Below are 22,079 nucleotides of genomic sequence, written 5' to 3'. Positions count from 1 at the left end.
CCGAATAGTTGAAAACTTAATTTTGTAATTTTTATATTCTAGGTATTTATTTCATCATATTTTTGGCATGTGAATTCCCTTGACTAAATTTTATTTCAGATTTTAGCACACGCTTCCAATACTTTATCCAATAGATTTATCTTACTGTACATGTATATAATTTTTTTCACACATTGTACTTAGCACTTTAACTCTACGTTACATGCACTGTGTGATAGATGAATCGAAAATCAAATTATTCAGGTAATCAAGTTAATGACATAAATGATAAAACGTACATTCCTTTCCTTTAATTTAAATACATTTCTTTGGTTTGTAGAGGTGTTTACATTGTTAACATCGATATGGGGCCGAAGGCACCAACGAAAAAGCGAAAGAGGACTAAAATTTAAGTAAGACAAATGGGGAAAAAATGGATCTCCTTTTTTGAGACAATGTTTTATTCACTAAGTTGTGCATTTTCTTTTCCCACACAAAACGTTGGGGATAGGAATACACACAATTCGTTTAAAAAATTTTTTTAAACAACTATATTGATTCAATAACCCAAAAGTTGTTAAAGCCGGATTCATCACAGAGGCGAGATAGTGAACTTTTATAGCACGATAATTTCTAATTTCCATTGTAAATGAAACTTTGAAAAATAATGAATCGCTGAGTAACTTGGCAGTAATGATGCATAGATTAAACGCTAATTGGAGCCCTTGTTAGCTAATAAACTTCAACCCCTAATAACATTTTTATATAGATTTCTCACCTACATAATAAAATTTAGAATAACATATCAAGTGACACGTGTACTTTACATAGAATTTTCGTTCTCCTTTAACAATACTACGAAGGGTTATCAAAAAGTTCGTGGATTAGCACCAGAAAAGTAAAACCACTATATGTACATCAATACATTTTTTAACATATTTAAAATATAATCATCATCTTTTTCTATCATAAGTTCTATTTTTTAGTGAATCGTAAATGTTTTTGATGGTATATCCAGGCGCAACCTCGAACATGACGTATTTTCTATCTGAGTGAAACTGAGAAAAACTCTTCTAATATGAGCATTTGTCATCCGAAAATCCTATTAATTCACTCATGTGATATGACACAATTTTCCCGTAAAATTTGCAATTTTTACCTCATTCTGTAAATTATATGAAATTTTATAGTAAATTTTATATTGGATGCACAAACAATATAATTAAAGGGGTTAAAATGACGTCGAAAGGGAGTAGGATGTCATTTTACAACATTCTAAAAAGTTTCAGCCCCTGAAAAACCTGGCATAGACTTATATAATGTTTAAACAGGCTACAGAAAAATAAAATACATCCAGAGTACTTGTTTTTAAATACCAAAACAGATTCAGCAAGAAAAGACAATTTGTAGTCATGGTTTCCAAAGTCGGTCACGTCGAACAGTGACGTTGATCATTGCATGGTTGACATTGGACTCCGACAAGAAAATTATGTTTGCAAAATCAAGCGAGGATCTTTTCTTATGTATAGATTTAATATTTACAATATTAATGCATTGAAATCAGGTGTTCATGACATTGTAAAGTCATCTAAACAAGACGGATTTAGGTCTTTACTCCAGAGAATCTCATCAAGACAAGTGTACTGGGGCAGAAGGAGCAGGTATTGAGAAATAATGAATGAAACTAAAAGGCGACAGCGCCGGGTGATCATATAATGCCCTTTTTATTTAATGATAATTTGGCAAATAACATATCAAACTGAAATTTTCAACACTTCTTAAACTTTTGTTATTTTCTGTTCCCTATAAATTTTGTAACCAACGACTACATAGTATTAATTTTATCGCATCAGTCCACGAACTTTTTGATAACCCCTCGTATGTTCATATTTTAAGGAAATCAAGTTAATTTTATTGAAAATATTGTCTCAAAAGTTCATGTTAAACACAAATTTTTACATTATAATCAGATGTTCTGAATCCACTAGCACTTCTCAAACGACGTGACCCTGTATGGGATGTTAAATATTAGAAAAGATTCTAAACATCTAATTTTAATTACTCAGTAAATTGCATGTTATATACTTTCAGACATAAAGAAGTAAACACACAATTATTTATATATACCGTTACCGATTTTCGACTATATAAGAGTAATTCGTTCATATTCGCTTGAATTCAACCCCCCTTTTTTTTTCAAACAAAAATTTACGGAGCCCTGATCCAAGGCTAATTATTGTATTGGTTTAAATAATTCAAAGTCCATCATTTTAGCAAAATTCATCTGGTTTGCCTTTAATTGATCAGATTTATTTCCCCTTGCTTCACCTCAGGGAGCCTATCTGATGTCGAAAAAACCAGAAATCATTATCTTGCTAACCCACACATTGATATTTTTAAAATACTAGTATATTTATCTACAGCTAGCACTTAAAAATGTAGAATATACTTTGATTTATAGAAAAAAAAATATTTTTAGTGATAATAAAAAATATTTCATAATGTTTTTCCGAATTCTGAAAAGGATAATCAAGAACATCACTATAAAAAATAATAATATTGACCTCATATTAGTAAGTTAAAAAAAAATTCCCCTATCAACCTACCCAATTTTTTATCCTGAATCGGGAGAGGGCAACCAAATATTTTCAAGATGGCCGAATTATTCTGATTTAAGAATATTTTTAAAATTCTGAAAAAATATTCATTGTTTTCAAGCTCTGATTACCCCCTCCTTTTAAAGGGGAATATTTTTAAAATACAGATCTTTTTCTTCTTTTTTTTAATAAAGATCTTTATTATATCAAAGACATACATGTATACAATGTACATCAAATTCACATTCATAAAATAATAAATAACAAAAATCAATGGGATCTCAAAGACTTTTCCAGATTTCTGGCACACAAAACGAAAGCTCTACCTGAAATGAAGAAAATATTATGTGCGATTTTAGTGAGATGAATATTTTGATTCACCTGTTTTCAAAGGTGCATAAAAAGAATAGCTATTTTGATATGACAAAATAAGAGTGTACGCTAAATATTAAACTTGTATTAATATACAATCATGCATCTTAGTATATGTAAGCAAAAATAGATAATAAGACAGTCGTCTTTTTACAATTATTTGAAAACAAAATGTTCTGCGCAGTCGAAATCTGCATGTAAATTCTCATTTCATGTACTTTATTTTCACTATTTAGTATTTATTTGTCTGTTTTTAAAAGGCTTCGAAGATTTACCTACGTTATGTAATAAAATATAGACAATTTCCGCTTTGGAGACGCTAAGAAACGCTAAGAAAGACCTTTGCTGACACACATTTTTTTATCTCTTCACCCTGATGTCATGTAAATTTCTTCTGGCAAATTCAAATTCACAACCTGACGTTGGAGTCAATGGCCATCATTTTCAACAAAACAAGATTTGAATTCAGAAGCAGACACGAATTACAAATCATGTATATATGTAGTGAATTTCTTGACAGACATTGACACGTCTCAATGACAGCTAAAATGAAGTTTTGATTTCTCAGGTGGGTCTTATTTGACTTCATCAGTTAAAAAAGGAAAGGAAAGAACACAGAGTGCACCTATGGAATTTTTTTTCTCCATACCTTAGAGACGCTTGTTTATTTGATCTAAATGAAGATACCTCAATACTAGAGGCAAACTACTGAAGTTGTGATCAATCGTCTGCGTGTCAACATAAAAAAAGCAATTCGATCTGATAGTCATGTGGGCTGCATGCTTTAAAGTGATCAATTTTGAGTCATGTGATTGACGATTCTGCTACAATATTGGCATGCATCACCTGATCTCGTGCACCACAAACTTACATTATCAATATATCCCTGAAATCCGAGTTTAGTTTGGTCACACCTTCCTATATTTAATGGATTTAAACGTTCCTCCACTACTCCTGGAAAAAAAAGAATCAAAGATTATTATCGATAAGTAAGACAAAACCTTACTGAATATTGAAGTACACATGTACATGTATAGTGATGTCATCATTATTGATTGGGGGGAGGGGGGGGGTAATCGACAACATCTTAGGCAGTTAAAACTGATAAAGCACTCAACACTGGATGCATGCATGAACTTTTAGTCCAAAAAGGGCTTATAGTAAGTTGAGAATGAAACTGGTCCAAAATTTTGAGAAACATTAACCTGGTCACTTCCAGACCATTAACCCGGTAACTTCCAGGGCAGAAAGTATAGTCTGGTATGAGATGCATGACCCATGACAGGCCCGTAGAACGTGGGGGCCAGGAGTATAGTATTTTGCTGTAGTAAATTTTCCTTAAGATGCTGCCCCCCCCTTTTTGATGTTGTATGGTCGAGCACTGGCAAATTCTAGGATTTGGACAGTAAATTAGCTTCTTTTTTTTTTGCTTGTCCGATTTTTTGGGGAAAGAAAACCTCCTAATTTACTGTCCAAATCATGGAATTTGCCAGTGCTCGACCTAACAACAAAAAGTGTGGGGGGGGGGGGTCAGCATATAAACCAATATCTACTATAGCAAAATACTATACTCAGAAAAAAGGGGGGTGTCCTCCGCGTTCTACCGGCCTGGAAAGCAAAGCTAAAAGTAGTATTCCAATGAATTGGGTGTCACTTGTTAAAGCAAAGTATAGTTCCTCTCTCTCTCTCTCTCTCTCTCTCTCTCTCTCTCTCTCAATACAACAGCCTTCAACAGAATCTTATTTTTATCCTCGTTCAATTTGTTTCAGTACTGATAAAGAAAATATGTCCTTGATTAAAGGATACATGTATAATGACCAAGTTCTTTGTTGCAGTTGAGCGCAACTTTTTGTCAGTCTTTTTTTCAAACCAAAAAAGCAACTGAAGATAAATCTTATTCGATTGATTTTTTTTAAACTGATTTTTCAAAATTTTGAATTACAATCTCTCAACGGTTGAAATGTCAGGGTCAGTGAGTTAAATTTTTGTTTATTTCAAACATTTGCAAAAGACAAAAAATATTGTATTTGACAAATCAATGCCAATGTTGTATTGCGTGAAAAAATTGTTTGCTCCATATCTTTAAGGTTACAAATAAAAATGACTTCATGGGCAAAACAGGAAGGGAAAGACCTGAACACTTCATCATAATGAAATATAGAAATATATTGAAGAATCGTATTAGGAAGTTGACAGGCAATATGCAAACCTTATATCTCTTCTTTTTTTCACTAATTGGAAGTGATAGAATAACTAAAAAGACTGTATGAAAATATGTTATGGTTTCAGCAGACAAGGCTTAAAACAATATCGTCTTTGTTTGTTAGGATCATTATTAAAACTGTATTTTAGAGTAACTTGGTTTTAATGAAACATCTGGAAATCCAACTTATACTCACAGTTCACATTCAAAGGATGAAATTCTTCAAAATCACATTTCGGTCTCTAAAACTTTAAACAATCCACTTAACGAAAGTGAGTTTGATCTGCCCTACCTATACTGGATTCCTATACTTCCTAATAATCCTTTCAAATAAAAACAAATTGCCGGGTCTAGCAACTGTTCTACCAAGTCCGTATCTTTACTCCTCACAAAAATATTAACAACTCTGAATGAGAAACTTCAAACTCACTGTGTTACAGCATATTCGAAAAGTGGTGTAAACCAAATGTGGATTCTCAAAAATTCCAATGAACTTTAGAAAATTTAAAATAAAAAAATTCAAAAGTCAGTGACATCAAAAAGGTGTGACTTTTCTACACTTTATACAGCTATTCCCCATGATAGATGAAAAACTGTGCACTTTGATATCATAGACAACTGTTTCTTCAATAAAATGGACTCGGAAATTTTTATATATCTTGTGATTGGTCATCTACAAAATTAATTTATAAAAAAAATCACTCTGATTCTACACATAAGTACTCTGAGATTGATATAAAAAGGATGTTGGAGTTCCACATTGACAACATCTATGTAGTTTGTGCAGACCAGGTCTGCCAACAATCTGTTGGAAACTGATTGCGCTACTTTATTGGCTGACCTGTTTTTATATTTCTATGATGCAAAATTTATTCTAAACTTCTACATGAGAAGAAGAAAACACTTGCAACACCTTCAATTCGACATTCAGATATATCAACGACGTTTTATCAATTAACAATAGCTACTTCCATTCCTATGTCGATTCGATATATTACAGTGAACTCGAAATAAAAGACGCCACGGAGTCTGCCACATTTGTTTCATATTTAGATGTTTTACTGACTATAGACGACAAAGGCCAATTAGCAACAAAACTGTATGGCAAACGAGATTGCACCTTTTCCATCGTCAACTTTCCTTATTTATGCAGTAATATTCCACTATCACCTGCATATGGTGTATATGTCTCCTAACTAATTCGATACCCAAGAACATGCTCTTAGTACGATCAATCTTAAACCGAGGAAGGCGGCTTCTTACAAATAAGATAATGTTTCAAGAATTTCAACAAATTGTTAAAGTGAGCATTTTGCAAATTCTGTGGTCGTTATAATGATCTTGTTAGTAAATGCAACCTATCATGGGATCGTATTTAGATGACTTTTTTCATACCAGTTATTAGGCCTTTGTTTTTTATACTAAAGTTGACTACTAGGGCTCACGGCGGGCGTGATCGGTCGACAGGGGATGCTTACTCTTCTTAGGCTCCTATTCCCATATCTGGAATTTCCAGGAGTCCGTGTTTTTTGCCCCGTTCACAGTTTTTTGAGATTGCTCAGTGTTTGTTATCTTCAACTATTTCATTCTTATCATGCATAAAAGTTGTCATTAATTGGATGATTTTGACTCTAAGTCCCAACTAAAAGGTCATGATCACAAAAGCTTTGACTTAACTTAGCTAAGGCCAATATATTTATTTCTGAGGCAGAGAAAAATAATACCAAAAACTTTATATATTATATACCAAATTTGCTATTAATAAGTTGGCGTGAAACTGAGTTCAAAGTCTCAAAGGGTAGGTTCATTTTAGCTGTTACGAATTATCTGAACATATTTCAAATGCAACATGAACGGCAGTGTGTTATAATCTTGCTTAAAAGTACAAGGTTGCTGGGGCAATTGAATATTTTTTTCTGTTGCCAATATCTCCAAGCGTTAAGCCATTAATGAGAATGACCAAACGAAGCCGATGCCCGTCATTAATTTGATTCTGCAATTTTTGTCTTAACATATCTCAAATATCAAGTTGCTGCAGCTTCTGAGATGAACCTGTCACAGAGCCCAAAATTATGAAGACAGAAAAAAGTATCCCTCGATATTGGATAAAGTAATTTGTCAAGGTAAATATCTATACTAAGCATAAATGTTCTATCATTTCTGTGATATTTTCTAAATTTATATAAACCGCTTTCTTTAAAAAAAAAAAATGGTGATTGGCAGTGTCAAATTCAATTTCAACTTCCGGGTTATTGGATTTACAAACAAGATCATTATATCAGCCATATTGTTTGCGAAATGCTGACTTTAATAAGATTGTTGAAATCCGTGTAACATCAACTTTATTTGTCAGCAGCCTGCCTCTGTGAAGAAATTGATTGTACCCAGAGCACGCTTTTCCGTATCGAATCGGTTGGGAGACATTTTTGTCTAGTAAGCACATACTGATGTTTAATAGTATGATTAAAACAAATAATGAGTGATAATTAAAAGTATAGCATTATCATGCATTGAATTGAAATATATATTTTCTAACTAGAAAACGTATTAACAAATTGGCTACAGAGATTGTTAAGATAATAATTATGTATGTGCATTTTTGTATTTAAGCAAAAAAATATTAAATTTATATACCAGTTAGTGGAATAACTTCTTTTTTGCCATTCAGGATTGCTTTAAATTCACTTCCATCATAAATCATTACCAGATCATTCCAATGGAACATCTGTAATAGAAGTGGACATTGTACAAATTAACTTGTGACCATTCATACGCTTTATATGCTTAATAAGCAGTTTTCATACTAGATATTCAAAATGCCATTACTATCTGTTCAATTTAAAGCTTCATTTAAACACACCGAGGATAAGCATGTCGATGGTATTGTACAAACACATGTGTATGAGGGTTATATTAAAATTGGCAAAGCTAAAACTAAGGTATATGACTTGTATTTTTCATTTCATATTTGGTAAAAAAAAAAAAAGGTATACAAATTTAAACAAACCTTAAAATGCATTTTAATTGTTACGCTTTGTTTTACTGTTTTAATGGTCACAACAAGCTCGCGGGATTTGGTATCAATTTCAACACCGTAAGACATCGCTGACCCTTTGGCACAGTTGCCAACCAGAAGCTGTCTCTGTTCCTGAAACTTTGTTGGTTTAAATCTTAGTTTTGTCATTAAATGGTTCCCTATATAACCGCCACTAAATCGCCATATGAGAAGTTCTCCATCGCCATGAAATACAGCACTGCTATTCTGAAGTTGGACTCTGTTAATTGCAATGGTGCTTTTCCCAGAAATGTCACTGAAGTCACTATCAAAGGTCAACTGCAACTCTGGAGTACAATCTAAAACAAAAGAGAATAGACAGTTAATTGTGGTAAAGAAAAAAAATGATGAAATGATTTACTACTAGTAGTTTATAAAAATCAATTGACCTCTCAACAGATTTCCATATACATTATGTGGTTTTTGTTAATTGATGTACATGAAATAATTTTCCTTCTTAGGTCTAAGTAGTACTATTAACGGGCCATCGTTTGTCTTTGAATTTGAAAGGCGGGTTCACTTTCGAAGTCAGACCGAAGCTCGAAAGTTAACAGCTTATAAGAAATAATAATCAATGTGGAAAATACATATGGTTTCTTTTCCTATCCGAAATTCCATCTTATAACTTGGAACTTTTCTCTCATTATACTTGATAATGATTATTCAGTTCTTCTAATTAAATGCACTAAATGCAATTTCACTTTCCTAGCTTTACAGACATGGAAGTAATAAAGATTGAGAATAGAATATCTATGCTTATTTTAAGCTTACCAATTAATCATCGCACATTAAGACTTTATGTGCAGGTTTCAAAACTATTGTTATTTTGTTCTAATATTTTGTATTAACATAGTGATAGAAGAGTGGAATTACCGAACTGTTTAATGACAAGAAACGATTTAGTACAGCCACAGGTTTCTAAGTCAAAAATCGTCCCAGGTGGACATGGTCTGATTTCAGACCCAAATGTCAGCCTCTCAATATAAAACTTCGGGTCACTGGGGTGGGCATTCTTTGTGCAGCTTTGATCTAAAATGAGGAATTTTTATAAAACATATTCAATTATTATTCAAATAAAAGTCATATGTATACCATAAGAACACAACAAACAGTTTTAAAACTGATTCCAAGAATGATCGGATAAATGTTCGTTATTCCTTTTTCTAATACATGTATAATAAACACAAAGCAGAATTTTGAAAAGTGTCCAGAAGAGAAACTGTTTTAATTATGTAGTAAAGTTTTCATTTAGAAATAAGCAGAATAGCCAAAAAATATTATAAGTACTTAAAAAAGTATTTGTAATTGGACGACGAGGTCGTACCATCTTACCTCTTTAGCACTGCGCATTTATCAAGAGGCTATACATAGTGCAAAATACTGGAAATGGAACTGTACGCTTAATCATAAAAAAAAATCCCAGCGATGTTTGGTTTTGACTATTTCTGTTATTTTGCTACGATCTGTCACTCGCTTTCGGTTATTAAATTAATTAATATAAATTAATTGCATGCGTCTTTCGAACAATTAAAGCTAAACACACCCAAAACAAACCTGCTAATTAATAAATCAGCACAAAGCGCCCTGGTAGAGATTGAAATCTGGGACCACAATGTGCTGTGTGCCGACAATTTGAGACCCATGGACAAGATTTACTTGACTGAAGCTATCAAGACTATATGGCCTACAATAATTAATCTAAGGGCCATGTTGGTAGGGTGGTGTTACTCAATAAAAAAGACTTTAAGCTTCAATAATGAATAGATTTTTACATGTATTTTGAGACACTTCAGAAAAATGCCTATAAATTCCTTGTAACTATTGCTAGCTTTGTTGCTGTAAGGAAGAAAATATTTAAGATGATGAGGATTATCATTTTAGAAAACTCCTATAATTTTCAGTTGGATCTTGTTTACTATGATATGCTTTACATGAACTTCATTTTCTATTAGAATGCAATCTATATCAGAACTGTCGATATAATTTTCTATATAAAAAAATATGTTGGGATTTCTATATATAACAATGATTTATATACTCTATCTAAATATATATATTAACTCATTTACCATGTCAAACTGCGATGTAATTAATACAACATAACACAAAGAAATTATTAATAAATGCACATATTGCTGAAAGTGACAAATGTTCGTTGGGACGGGTGTTATTTATATATACAAAGTGGAAAATAATTGAAATAGAAAACACAAAGAAATGAATATAGTACAGCATTGTAAACTCTTTTAAATTTTTGCTTTGTGATGAGTATATATATAAGAAATGCTTAATTTTGTTTTCTTTTTCAATTATTTTTTCATTATATTACAATACTATACTACCACTGTACGATTCTTGACTTTCTGAACTTCTTGACCAAGTAAGAAACTGCACTCATTAAATAGCTTTTAATCCTGTGAATATGTAACGATCTTACTCCCGTGACAAAAATAATATTTTTAAGATTCCTTAATCAAAATGTGAAACCCTTGTTGTCATTCTGCTATGAAAGTGGTAATTTCTATGCATGAATATGTGCGTGTTTTCCCCCTGCAAATATGGTCTCTGGAAGATTAGCTTTTAAATTAACTACTCAACTTTCATCTATCCTCAAATATTTGAGCTTCAAAAAGGACATTTCTTCCCAAGCGAATATAGTTGAAACTATATGTACATATTATTTTACAGTTTGTGAAAACTTGTAGAATTTGTCCATGCAAAACCATTAGAGAAGCGGAACAAACAGATACATGATAAAAAAAACTTTATGCAATAGTTCTAGAGAAAAAAATGTGAAAAATTAAATACACACACCCTCTCATCCACCACCCATATATATATATTCAGACACAGCATAAACAATTTTTAATGTTAAATGTCACCTTAGTTTTCTGCACAGGTGAGCAAAAGTTCCTTTTTAAAGAAAATCTTGTTAAAAGTCAATTTAATTATTTTATAATTATAATAATTACAATATATATATATATATATATATATATATATATATATATATATATATATATATATATATACAACATGAAGAAATGCAATTTGACTGGAACATACCTGTATATTTAAAAAGGAGAAAACTGATTTTAATGTTTCCAATATTAGAATTCCCTATGCAAAATAGAGATTAGTCACAAATTCTTTACACCTGACAGCAGAATAACTAGCATTACTTACATAACTGTTGAATAAATTTATGATTTTTTTTTCATTTGAGGATTATAATATAAAAGTGGTCAGATGACTTAAAAACAGGAGGCCCATGGGCCACATCGCTCACATGAGCACATTGGCTAGGAAAAAGCAGAAATCAGTTCATTATTGAAAAAGTTTACGGAGGGGGAACTTAAATTTACACTACCTCAGGATGCTTCCATATCAATATAACTAATCATGGCTTTGCTTTTCTTGAGCAGAAGAATTTTTAAGATTTTTTTCCTATATATTCCTATGTAAAACTCTGATCGCTTATTGTGGCCCCACCCTACTCACCCTGAATTTGAACAAATTTGAAACTACACTACCTGAGGATGCTTCTAAAATAACATGACTAATCATAGCTTTGCTGTTCTTGAGCAGATTTTTTCAAGATTATTCCTATATATTTCTTATGTAAAACTTTGACCATCTGTTGTTCCCCCAACCCCTGAGGGTTCACAATTTGAACAAACCTGATTCTACAATACCTAGGGTGGCTTCTGTATAAATATGACTAAAATGGCTCATTTGTTCTTGAGAAAAAGAATTTTTAAAGATATTTCCTATGTAACGTGTATAATCAGGTTCTTACAAGGGATATATACGTTTTCCTTTTACTCTGTCTGAGTTAATGATTAGAATGGTTATCAAGACCGCTCTGCCTGAGAGTAAATCACACAGTACTAAAATTTTCTCTTATCTAGAGACGAGGACTGGGTAAGGTACCACTTGCACCGTGTTTCTCCCTTAGGTTCCTATTGAAAGATAAGGACCGGGTGTCTCAATCTTCTTCAGATTTACTACACCCAGAATTTAACATTAATTCCCTATGATACTTGCCACTGGTGCTTTTAACTTTTATACTTTTATTTTGCTATCACCTTTATTTTCTTTATTGCTGATTCAACGGCCAACTTCTTCAGCTAGCTTCTGAATGCCTGACTTTCCCACCTTTTATACCCTTTGGCTAGTACATTCCAAGGGTTGTCAGGTCATTCCACTATTTAAAGTCTTCAATGCATTTTACGCAAATGCCCCTTAACCATTACACTTATATATTCCTATATAAAACTTTGACCCACTGTTGTCGTCCCGCCCTACCCCAGGGGTCATGACTTGAACAAACTTGAATCCACACTTCCTGAGGATACTTCTGTATTAATATGATTAATAATGGCTCAGCTGTTCTTGAGAAGAAAATTTGAAAAGATATTTCTTATATATTTCATGTAAAAGTTTGATCCCCTGTTGTGTCTGCGCCCAACATCTTGGGGTCATGATTTGAACAAACTTGAATCTACACTACCTAAGGATACTTCTAGATTAATATGACTAATAATGGCTCAGCTGTTCTTGAGAAGAATATTTTTAAAGATATTTCCTATATATTCCTATGTAAACTTTGACCCCCTGTTGTGGCCCTGCCTTACCCCCGGGGATCATGATTGAAACTCTTGTGGCCCCGTCCTACCCCGGGGGATTATGATATGAACAAATATAAATCTAGAGTATGTAATGAAGTTTTCACATACGTTTCATCTATTCTTGCCTAGAGGGTTTCTTGAGAAGAATATTTTTAAAAATTGCCACCAAATTTTCAAGCATATTTAATTATTTCCCCTTGAAAGAGGCCGTGGCACTTTCTGTGAACAAACTTGAATCCCCTGTACCCAATGATGCTTTGTTGCAAGTTAGGTTGAAATTGGCTCAATGGATCTTCAGAAGAAGTCGAAAGTGTGATAAGTTTTCAGACGGACGCCGGGCACTCATTGATCAGAAAAGCTCACTTAAGCCTCCGGATCAGCTGAGCTAAAAAGTTTCATTCAACTCGTACACAGCGTGCCTTTGGGTTATTGGATGATTTTCTTCATATATGGCATACGAAAGATTGAGCTTTGCTATCAATTCTATATGAAATTGTAAAACGGTTATATGTTAAGTAAATGTATATGTCATTGTACCTTAAAAGTGTTTGTTTAACAGATGACATGCAATACAAAATTCGCTTCGCATGTCATCTGTTAAAATGACAAAATTTACCTTGCACTTTCAATCAAAGCCTTCATTATATTTTTTTTGAAAAAAAATTATCGACGTATTGATGATAGGGAATGTCCCTCACTTTCCTTCATAGTTCTACAGATAAACACTGACCCCCCCCCCCACCCCCCACCCCCAAATCAGAGATTTAAGCAAAGATTTTACAGCGTCTTTTTGAAATAAACATTTCATCATACAGCGGAAGGAAATATCAATCAAATTAAATCAAATCATTCTCTTTTCTGGCTTTGGGTAAAAGTTGAGTTCAACAATTGCAATGCTCTTGGTCTTTGTTACATGAAAAGGTCATAGTCATGATACACAGCCTAAGCAAGAACGTTTTATATGTGAAGTTTTCAAATAACAAAAATTTAAGCCTAACAGATATGACCACGAAAATTTTTGAAGTGAAGGTCACTTTGTAATTTTCAATGTAAGGAGTTAATTATTCTTTTTATGGGATAAGATCTTTGTGCCAAACAAGATTTAAGTCAAAGGCCATGATGACCTTATCTTTAAAATAGGAAATAGGAACATGCATTAAACTTGTGACACACCATTTAGAAATTTTATGTAAATGAAATAGATATGTGAATATACCGCATAAATATATATAATGAAGCAGAACTGACAAACGCATGCGCGAAAAAATCGACGAACACGAAAAACTCTACATTATCACACATATGTCTCCCAACTTAAATAACAGGGTATACATATGTAACTCTAAACAATAATAGGGTATACATATATACCTCTAAAAGCAAACCAAGCATCGATTTCTTGAAATAGCATCATCCAGTTTGATTACTAGTATCAAGGTTAATAGCTGAAAGATCAAAATTTTATGTTTCAATGAGTGTCTGATATTAGACAAATATTTTTTTTCCTAAAGATATTTTAATTCTAAAATTGAACGTCGCAGAAAGTTTAAAAAAATCATTTCCATGCTGTAGATATAGTAATATGTACTTCCATCTCTTACAAGGCGACGCGATTAAGCTGAAAGAAAACTTACACGTTTTGCATTGAATCTGTCAGATCCATGAATATACTGCAAACCAACTACTATTCGCGTACGAGAAATATCCGCGAGTTTCGTGACCTACTTTAACTCGCAAATATTAATCGCCGCGAACCATTTATTTTGCTTCGTATTTGTAGAGGATGTTAGCTCAGTCGCGAAAATTAATCGTCTCGGATTGATTTCAAACTGACGAATCTCGAATAAAGGATGACGCGAATAATAGTTGGTTTTACAGTAACCTAAATACAATTGTCTGTGCATCAAAGAATGTTTTGTTCACAATGCAATTCCTTTAAATTGTTGGTTTTCTTCTAACCTTCGAATACGTTGTATATGGCAATCAAAATACATTATTACTGTGATAATGTGTCCTGGAATTTCTTTGCTTAAAAAAAAAACAAACTGGCATGAAACCATATTTAATGTATTTCTACTTTTATTCTTTTATTTAAGATTTTCACATTTGATGTATACTAAGAAATACATCAAATGTAAATAGATATGTTTCATGAAAATTAATATATACACTTAAAAAACCAACAGTAATAAGACTAGAAAAATACCAATAAATATATGAATCAATTCAACAAAAACACGCACACATTTTAATTAGTACCCGAATAAAGCGAGTGACCGATACGAAATTGAAATTCGCGATGAATAAAACGCAAATTACTTTCCTCCTATACAGTTCCATCCCCACAATCAGGATATTGGCAATTGAAATTACCACTAAAACTCAATCCTATATCTCCTGGGATTTGTCGAAACGGGCGGAGTGGAAGATCTTGTGGGGCACCTGTAGGTTCGCCCCATGGTGAGGGAAGATACGGGGATTGGCGGTAAAAGTGAACGTTTATGTCTTGTTGGTGGTATTTTTCGGGTTTCTGGGGCAACGAAGAAAATGGAGAACTTTTCAAATTTGCTGCTTGTTTTTTAGTTCCTTTTAATGAAATACCCAACAGCTCCAGAAAATTTGGTGGAAAAGTGTTAGATTGCCTGGTCGTCAGTTTCTCTGTATTAAACATGCTTGGTTGGGTAGAAGATTCTACAATGGACGGAGTAAGATGACCTTGGTTTGGTCCGGTCAAATAGAACGGCCGTTTATTGTCCCGGCTTTTTGGAACAGGTGTTGTGGGAAACTGTGTTTCAGGCTGGTGGTAGTTTTTCTCATGTGAGAGAAATAAGGGACCAGTAGTTCCGGTGGCATATATTTTGGAACCATCAAAAGTATATGGTGCTTTAACTGAATCATCAGATTTTGCATCTGGATTGAAAAGTTTCTTGAAATGTTGCTTGTATGATATTGAATTAACTCCATTTTCAATGTAAAATTCATTAGATGGACTATATAAATTGCTAGTAATTTGAGGCCTTTCATGAACAATTCGGTTCTGGCTTAGTCCATTCTTAGATAATTGACCTCGATTTTGTTTGCCATCTGTAGATGACACTTGGAGACTATTTCCACCAGAAAACACATTGTTTTCTATCGAGCCACTAAGTGTGAAAATGGGTCGCAGGTGGCTACCCAACACAGAGCTATCTGTAAACATTGAGCGATCTTTTGAAATCTGACTAGTTAATTTTGGAATCTTTGCTTGAACTTTTTCACTGACAGTCTTTTCAGATGAAATACTATTTCCAGAAAGTTTTGAAATAGTATTGACAACTGGAATACCAACTCGATTTCTTATCGGTAGTTTTCTGTACGTTTGAGTGTAAGGTTTTTGAGTTTTATAATTTACATCTTTATGTCTTCTAAGAGATGTTTGTTGCTTTCTAGATAAATTGATATTCACTTTCCTAGGGTGCGTGGGTTGCTGAACACGATAGGGTTTCCTTTTCGTTCCATCTTGAGGCTTCGTCCCAAAAACAGTCCTCGAGCTACTTCTGTGTTTACCTGTTGTTGGGTTCCGCGTGGGGTTTCCAACGGAAAAGCTGTTATTGTAATGCGTTATGACAAAGTTTTTCACTTTTGTAGTATCTGTGCGTTGTTTCTTGGTCGTTTTTGATTGGCTAGGAATTTTAACATCTACATCTGTTTTTTTCTTGGTAGTATATAGTAAGTTGAATTGAGAACCACCTGTGTTTTTCTGCTTTGGATTCTCAAGTTTTTTAAGAAACATTTTGAAATCATCCAAACCTTTAGCCATCCACTCCAGAGACGGTTTTCTGTCCACTGCTTTATCACTAATTTTCGTTGTCCATGATTTTTCTCGAGCAATTGTCTTGGTTGCAGGAGTTGATGAGGATGCCCAGATTTCGTTCTTGATAATTATCCCTGTTACTTTTTTCCCTGTTTTATGGAATGATTTTGCACTGTCTGAAATAAGGAAGAGATCCGACGTATTAATTATCATAAAACACATAAATAATGCATTTGTGAAAATACGTAAATTTATTATAATCACCCATTAATAAACCTTAAAGTTGAAATGTATGGGTTTCTCATTTGCATTTGTGATTTATATACTGGTATAATATCGAAATGGTTATCTTTCCAAAAACAAAGTACGCCTCACTTTATATTATTTAAAGTTAGATGTTATATTTCATAAAATGATGGTAGAATTGGCAACAAATGAAGAGAATTCGTACCATTCATCCGGATAAATGCTGAATCATGTTTTCTTTTTCTTATACATTTGTTTTTAGTGCTTTGCATATTAGACAGATATAGATATGATTTGTCTTGATGAATTATAAATATTATAATTTCGCTCTTTCTGTGGAACCACATGAGTCAATGTAGCTATAACTTTTCGTCTCAGTTCTTGTAAGATGTCATGTCAAAATAAATTAAGAGAAAAGCAAATATCAAGATTCTAGCAATTATGTGAAGGAATAATTTAAACCATTCGAATTCACGAATTGATCCTCATATTAAAATCCAAGGTTAAATTACAGTGTTATACTGCATTTAAGTAATTCGAAGTCCTTCGAATGAATTCTTTGAAAAAATAATTTCTTTATTGTAAATAAATGAATACTAACGAGTAAAACATTTCCATTTGAGGATTACATATCAAATAAGGTTGCTTTTAACATTGAAAATTAAATTTTTTAAACTCTAGAAGAAATGGATGTGCTATTGCTAAGGATATGTTATAATCGTTTATTCTTTTGAAGAAGCTACTAGTTCCACCACTAAAATAAACTGCTAGCGAAGATGGAATTGTTAATCAAGATTCTACAACTGTCTATGTTAGATATTGTTCTAATCTTCAAACATTACCATGTTTTGATTCCTTGTTTTTCATTTTGGATTCTTTGGTGCCAAGCAGCGAGTAGTTGATGAAATATGGCCTCATTGATGGGCGTTTGTCAACCATTTCTCTCAGTTCTGGAACTTCTATCTGTAAACCACTCAGTGATAGGTTTGGAGTTCTTCGTATTTCATTTTTGAGTCGCTTTGCTTTTGACAGTTGTTTTGCAGAAACAGTACTGTTTTTGAAATTTTCTTTCTCGATGTTTGCACCGACATTTGAATGACTTTCAGGTAGTGGAAATGAAGTTGTCTCAGACAGTGTTGTTTTCACTGAAGATTAAATAAGTTTCATAATTTCAAAATACATGTATAATGCTAATGAATGCACTGTAAGGAGATAATCCTGTGTCTCCTTTAATGTTAACATTATAAACTCTCTTAATCTACTGGATGATATTTCTATCATTAAACCTGTCAACATGACAGTGATTTATGACAAAAGTCTTCTTCATGTTTAAAAAGATAATGCAATTTAAATTCCATGTTGTTGCTCAGATTGTTGAACCGAAAAACTGTTACACGTTCTACTGTAATTAATTTCAATTATATGTTGATAACTGATATTTTGATTTTAAGCATTTACAAAGTTTAATGATATAATGAAATTTCAGGTCGTATAAATGCATCAAGGTTGCTATGAGGATGAAAACCACAATTCCTTGATAGAATAATTACTTTTTAATTGATTTCATACTGCGTGAAGGAAAGAATACTGATCAATCATATTTATATATCTCGTGAAAAAAATAAAGTTAATAGAGTTTACCTATTGATGGTTAGCGTCCTTTGTATGATAACTTACCTGTACATACAGTGTTGTAAATGACTTTGGAAAGCTGATATATCTCACTAAAGTTATTTATTTGATATATTGGATTTTGGAAGGTCAGCAAGTCTCTTAGATCCCCTTCCTGAGTATCTGGTCCCACTCCAATGGGAATTGTTATTACTCCCGCACTTCTTAAGTATCTTATTTCTCGTAACACAACATTCTTATTATGCACTCTATCACTTATTATCACAATAGCAACCCGCCTACTTCCATGGCGGTAATTGTTTGAAAATTCTTTTCGAAGTTCTGTTAAGGCACGAAAAAGTAAAGGTTTTCCTCCTGTTTGTCTTAACTTTGTCACTTTATTCACAAATTGATTGTTTTCTATGCTTGGGACTATGCTAATTTTATTGGTCACTTGGGACCCGTAAAGGATGGCCCCAAACCGGACATGGCCGGAGAGGACATGATATTGAGCAGGTTCTGATGCTACAAAGCTAACTTCATGCAGAAAATCTGTTGTAGATAAACTGTCTGAACCGTCTAATACGAAAATTACATCTGCGACTTGATAACAACCTAAAAAGTAATGCATAGAGTTATCAAATCGGTATTATTATAAAATACAGTCATAGAAATGAAAAGTATAAAATAATTCAAAATATAAAAAAAAAACTACTGGTATTGTAAATGATCTCTGAAAACACCAGAGGCAATACGAAAGTAACAGCATTCTAATTGTTGGTTCAAAATGTACATAACATTTTAAAGAAATGTTATAATAATTAAACGTTAAAAACAGTTAAGAAAAAGTTGTAAACTAATAACAAATTAAAAAAATGATAAATCTTACCTAAACAGATTGAAGTCACCGAAAGCCAATAAATATAAAGGAACTTCATTCTTATTTGTGAAAATAATCATCTCATATCACAACTGAAATCCAGCATCAAGACCTTCCTCATTATGCTAATCTACAATCATGCTCAATATAATGAAAAGCTTTCATTATAGTCCACTTCAAAGAGAAGAAATAGATCCTGCTCTTCCCTTAATGTTAGGCTGAATCTCATTCGTATTCTACGAAAAATATTCATTCCTGTTGTATATAACGTTAAAGAAAGCGCTCTCTCTGATTAGCATTCACATTGTCAAATGCCATCAAAGTCGGTGGTACTGTTTTATATGCTGAGGGTTATTTGAATACCTCCGAGTCTGTATAAGGCTTTGATTTATTAACTATCCCTGGCTGACATAATAAAGACTGTTGTGGCTTCAAGATCATTTACACGAAACCGTCAATTAAAACTTCACAAAACAAAAACATTCAGAAAGTTATTTTTTTTTAATAAATTTATTTTAAAAGATATGTACAACGGGGCGAAACAGAGTCTTTTTTTGCTTGTCCATTTCGTTTGGTTTAATGATTACATCAATTAAATAAATAAGCGAGTGTAAGTAATTTTCCTTTGGGAGACATTACTTTTGTTTTACACTTACTCATTGGATGGCAGCATTAGATGTTTACTTGTCTCGGGATTTTGTCAGAGCTGACATTTATTACAGAAACATCTTAATGAAAATTATACTTAAGCTCCGTCTTTGACCAATAGTCGGGGAAAACTCTATTTATTTATTCTAATTCTTTAAGCTCATCGAAAAAAATTATAATAATAATAAATATATCTGTGCTCTAAATGTATATAAATCTGCTCTTTCTTATAATCATTCATCTATTCCACGTGGAATTAATAAATACAGTGTACCTTCATAAATAAATTCTCTCTTAGAGACGTTTAGTGAAGCAATGAATTAAATTCTAACTTTGTGTTGAAGTTTTCATAGCATAATTAAGGTTATGCTTAAAATTACTTATAATCTCTCATCCAGTTAAAATGTCATACCAATTATTGCACATCCCTTTTCTTAAATATTTCCTTAAAGAAAACTTCACCACACATGAGTTTTGAAAATGTCATTAAAAGGCAGATATCAGACTGCATTAAGTTGCAACACATTTTTACATGCAATATAAGTACTTTTACTTAGAAATGTTAAATTTCACATTGGAAATGGAACACACAGTGTCCAGTTCTACTTCTGAGGTAATGATATTAGAAAGTAAAATTTTTCTTTCTGTAATTTTTTTTTATTATTATTATTTTATTTTGGCTGTCTTCCACTTTCAAAGATTTTGATTGAAACAGAAAATACCTGTAAAATAAATTATATTGATTTCATACCAAAATATATAAAAATAGTTAAGAACTTACTTGGTTTGGCAAAATATTTTCCTTGTTTAGCTCTAAAAAGAACAGAAAGCAAATATACATCAGTTTTCTTAATTCTCCTGCTGAAAAATACTGACGTTATCAAAAAATGAAAAATAAGCAGCGAAATAATGTCAAATGAAAAAAAAAACTATAGCATCTGTCTGCCTGCCTTGAACTTTAGGCATTGGAATAGTAAATGAATAAGAAGCGTCATTTAAATGCAGTTTTTAGTATATGCATTTTTTTTCTCATGAAAAACGGTTGCGATCGTATATTTACCTGGTATTTTCCTAGATTGTACTTCAAGAGAGACAATCAAGGAGTTATTTTTCTGACAGTCAAACACATTAGTTTAATTTCAAAATTGTCCAGAAAAAAATCTTTAGATCTATAGAATGACAAAATAATTGTAAAACTGTGCGTTTGCAGATGTCAAAATGTTATGTCAGCTGCAGGTAAATCTAATTAATATTCTACAAAAATTATAAAGGTAATGCAAAGAAAACAAGAGAAATCCTTCTGGCTTGAATAAGGGTCGGAGATAACACAAGTTATAATGACATGCATATCAAAAGATTATCTAGAAAAAAGCTCAGAATCTTCTGACGTATTGACAGCAGCCATTATTCAAATTTAAAACAAACAGGAAATGAATGTTCATCTATATTGTATTCAGAGTGTTCTTATGTAAAAACAATTAATTATTAACATTTACAAAATGTGTGAATTAATGCAAAAAACTTCCTTTATATAAATCTACTTTGTTTTTCTGTATTAAGGAGCTTATTGTATTAAGTAATTTATTCGATATATCTCCTTTGAAGAATTAATTATAATTTAGAAACCAAAGATCAAATACGTACATATTGTTTATTCTAGCTTCCGATTGAAATTTGCGCAATTTTTTTTCAATTACTTTTTTGTAGTAAGTTCCATTTATGTTGATTGATATGAATGTTGTTACTTTAAATTCCGTGTACAATTAATTGGTCTACTTAAACAGAGATACAAGCTTAATCAAAGAGAGAAGACAAATCACGAGATAATGGATTTATTAAATTCACTCTGACTTTTAAGCAGTATTTATATAGTATACTTGGTTATAGTTGGAAAAAGGTTTTTTGAATGACTTTCTTTGGTTCTTTCCATTACAGTCGTAAGATGGTGGTCTGTTTTATATACCAGTATATTATTTCATATATTTAATAAAAAAAGAAGACATTACCATATGTCTACAGTGAAAAATGGCAAGAATCCCCATTCCTGTAACTCTTTTAAATATG

General features: G+C 32.3%; 1 protein-coding gene across 1 annotated transcript; it reads right to left on the bottom strand.

Annotated features, from left to right (window-relative positions):
- Positions 1–2,815: 2,815 nt before the first annotated feature.
- On the bottom strand, positions 2,816–19,616 carry LOC133205342 (uncharacterized). The gene is made up of 9 exons (XM_061341132.1): positions 19,377–19,616; positions 18,554–19,102; positions 17,719–18,021; positions 15,211–16,806; positions 9,080–9,235; positions 8,159–8,505; positions 7,786–7,876; positions 3,820–3,902; positions 2,816–2,902 (listed from the first exon to the last, which is right to left on the bottom strand). The coding sequence occupies exons 1-9, from the start codon at positions 19,423–19,425 to the stop codon at positions 2,858–2,860; spliced, it is 3,219 nt and encodes a 1,072-aa protein (XP_061197116.1). The 5' UTR covers positions 19,426–19,616; the 3' UTR covers positions 2,816–2,857.
- Positions 19,617–22,079: the final 2,463 nt, after the last annotated feature.

Source organism: Saccostrea echinata, unplaced genomic scaffold (genome assembly GCF_033153115.1).
Source record: "Saccostrea echinata isolate AGI-Se365-2 ecotype Australia unplaced genomic scaffold, CSIRO_AGI_Sech_v1 ptg000054l, whole genome shotgun sequence".
NCBI classification, from domain to species: domain Eukaryota; kingdom Metazoa; phylum Mollusca; class Bivalvia; order Ostreida; family Ostreidae; genus Saccostrea; species Saccostrea echinata.
Note: the sequence above shows the minus strand (reverse complement) of the source record. Positions and strands in the feature narration are given on the sequence as shown.

What these genes read in the sequence shown, in the direction of transcription:
- LOC133205342 (XM_061341132.1), bottom strand. Translation starts at nt 19,425, where the DNA reads ATGAAGTTCCTTTATATTTATTGGCTTTCGGTGACTTCAATCTGTTTA. An exon ending in GGTGACTTCAATCTGTTTAG is followed by an intron (nt 19,103 to 19,376) that starts GTAAGATTTATC and finishes ATTACTTTTTAG; the next exon opens with GTTGTTATCAAGTCGCAGAT. An exon ending in CAATTAAAATGCATTTTAAG is followed by an intron (nt 7,877 to 8,158) that starts GTTTGTTTAAAT and finishes CTTCTATTACAG; the next exon opens with ATGTTCCATTGGAATGATCT.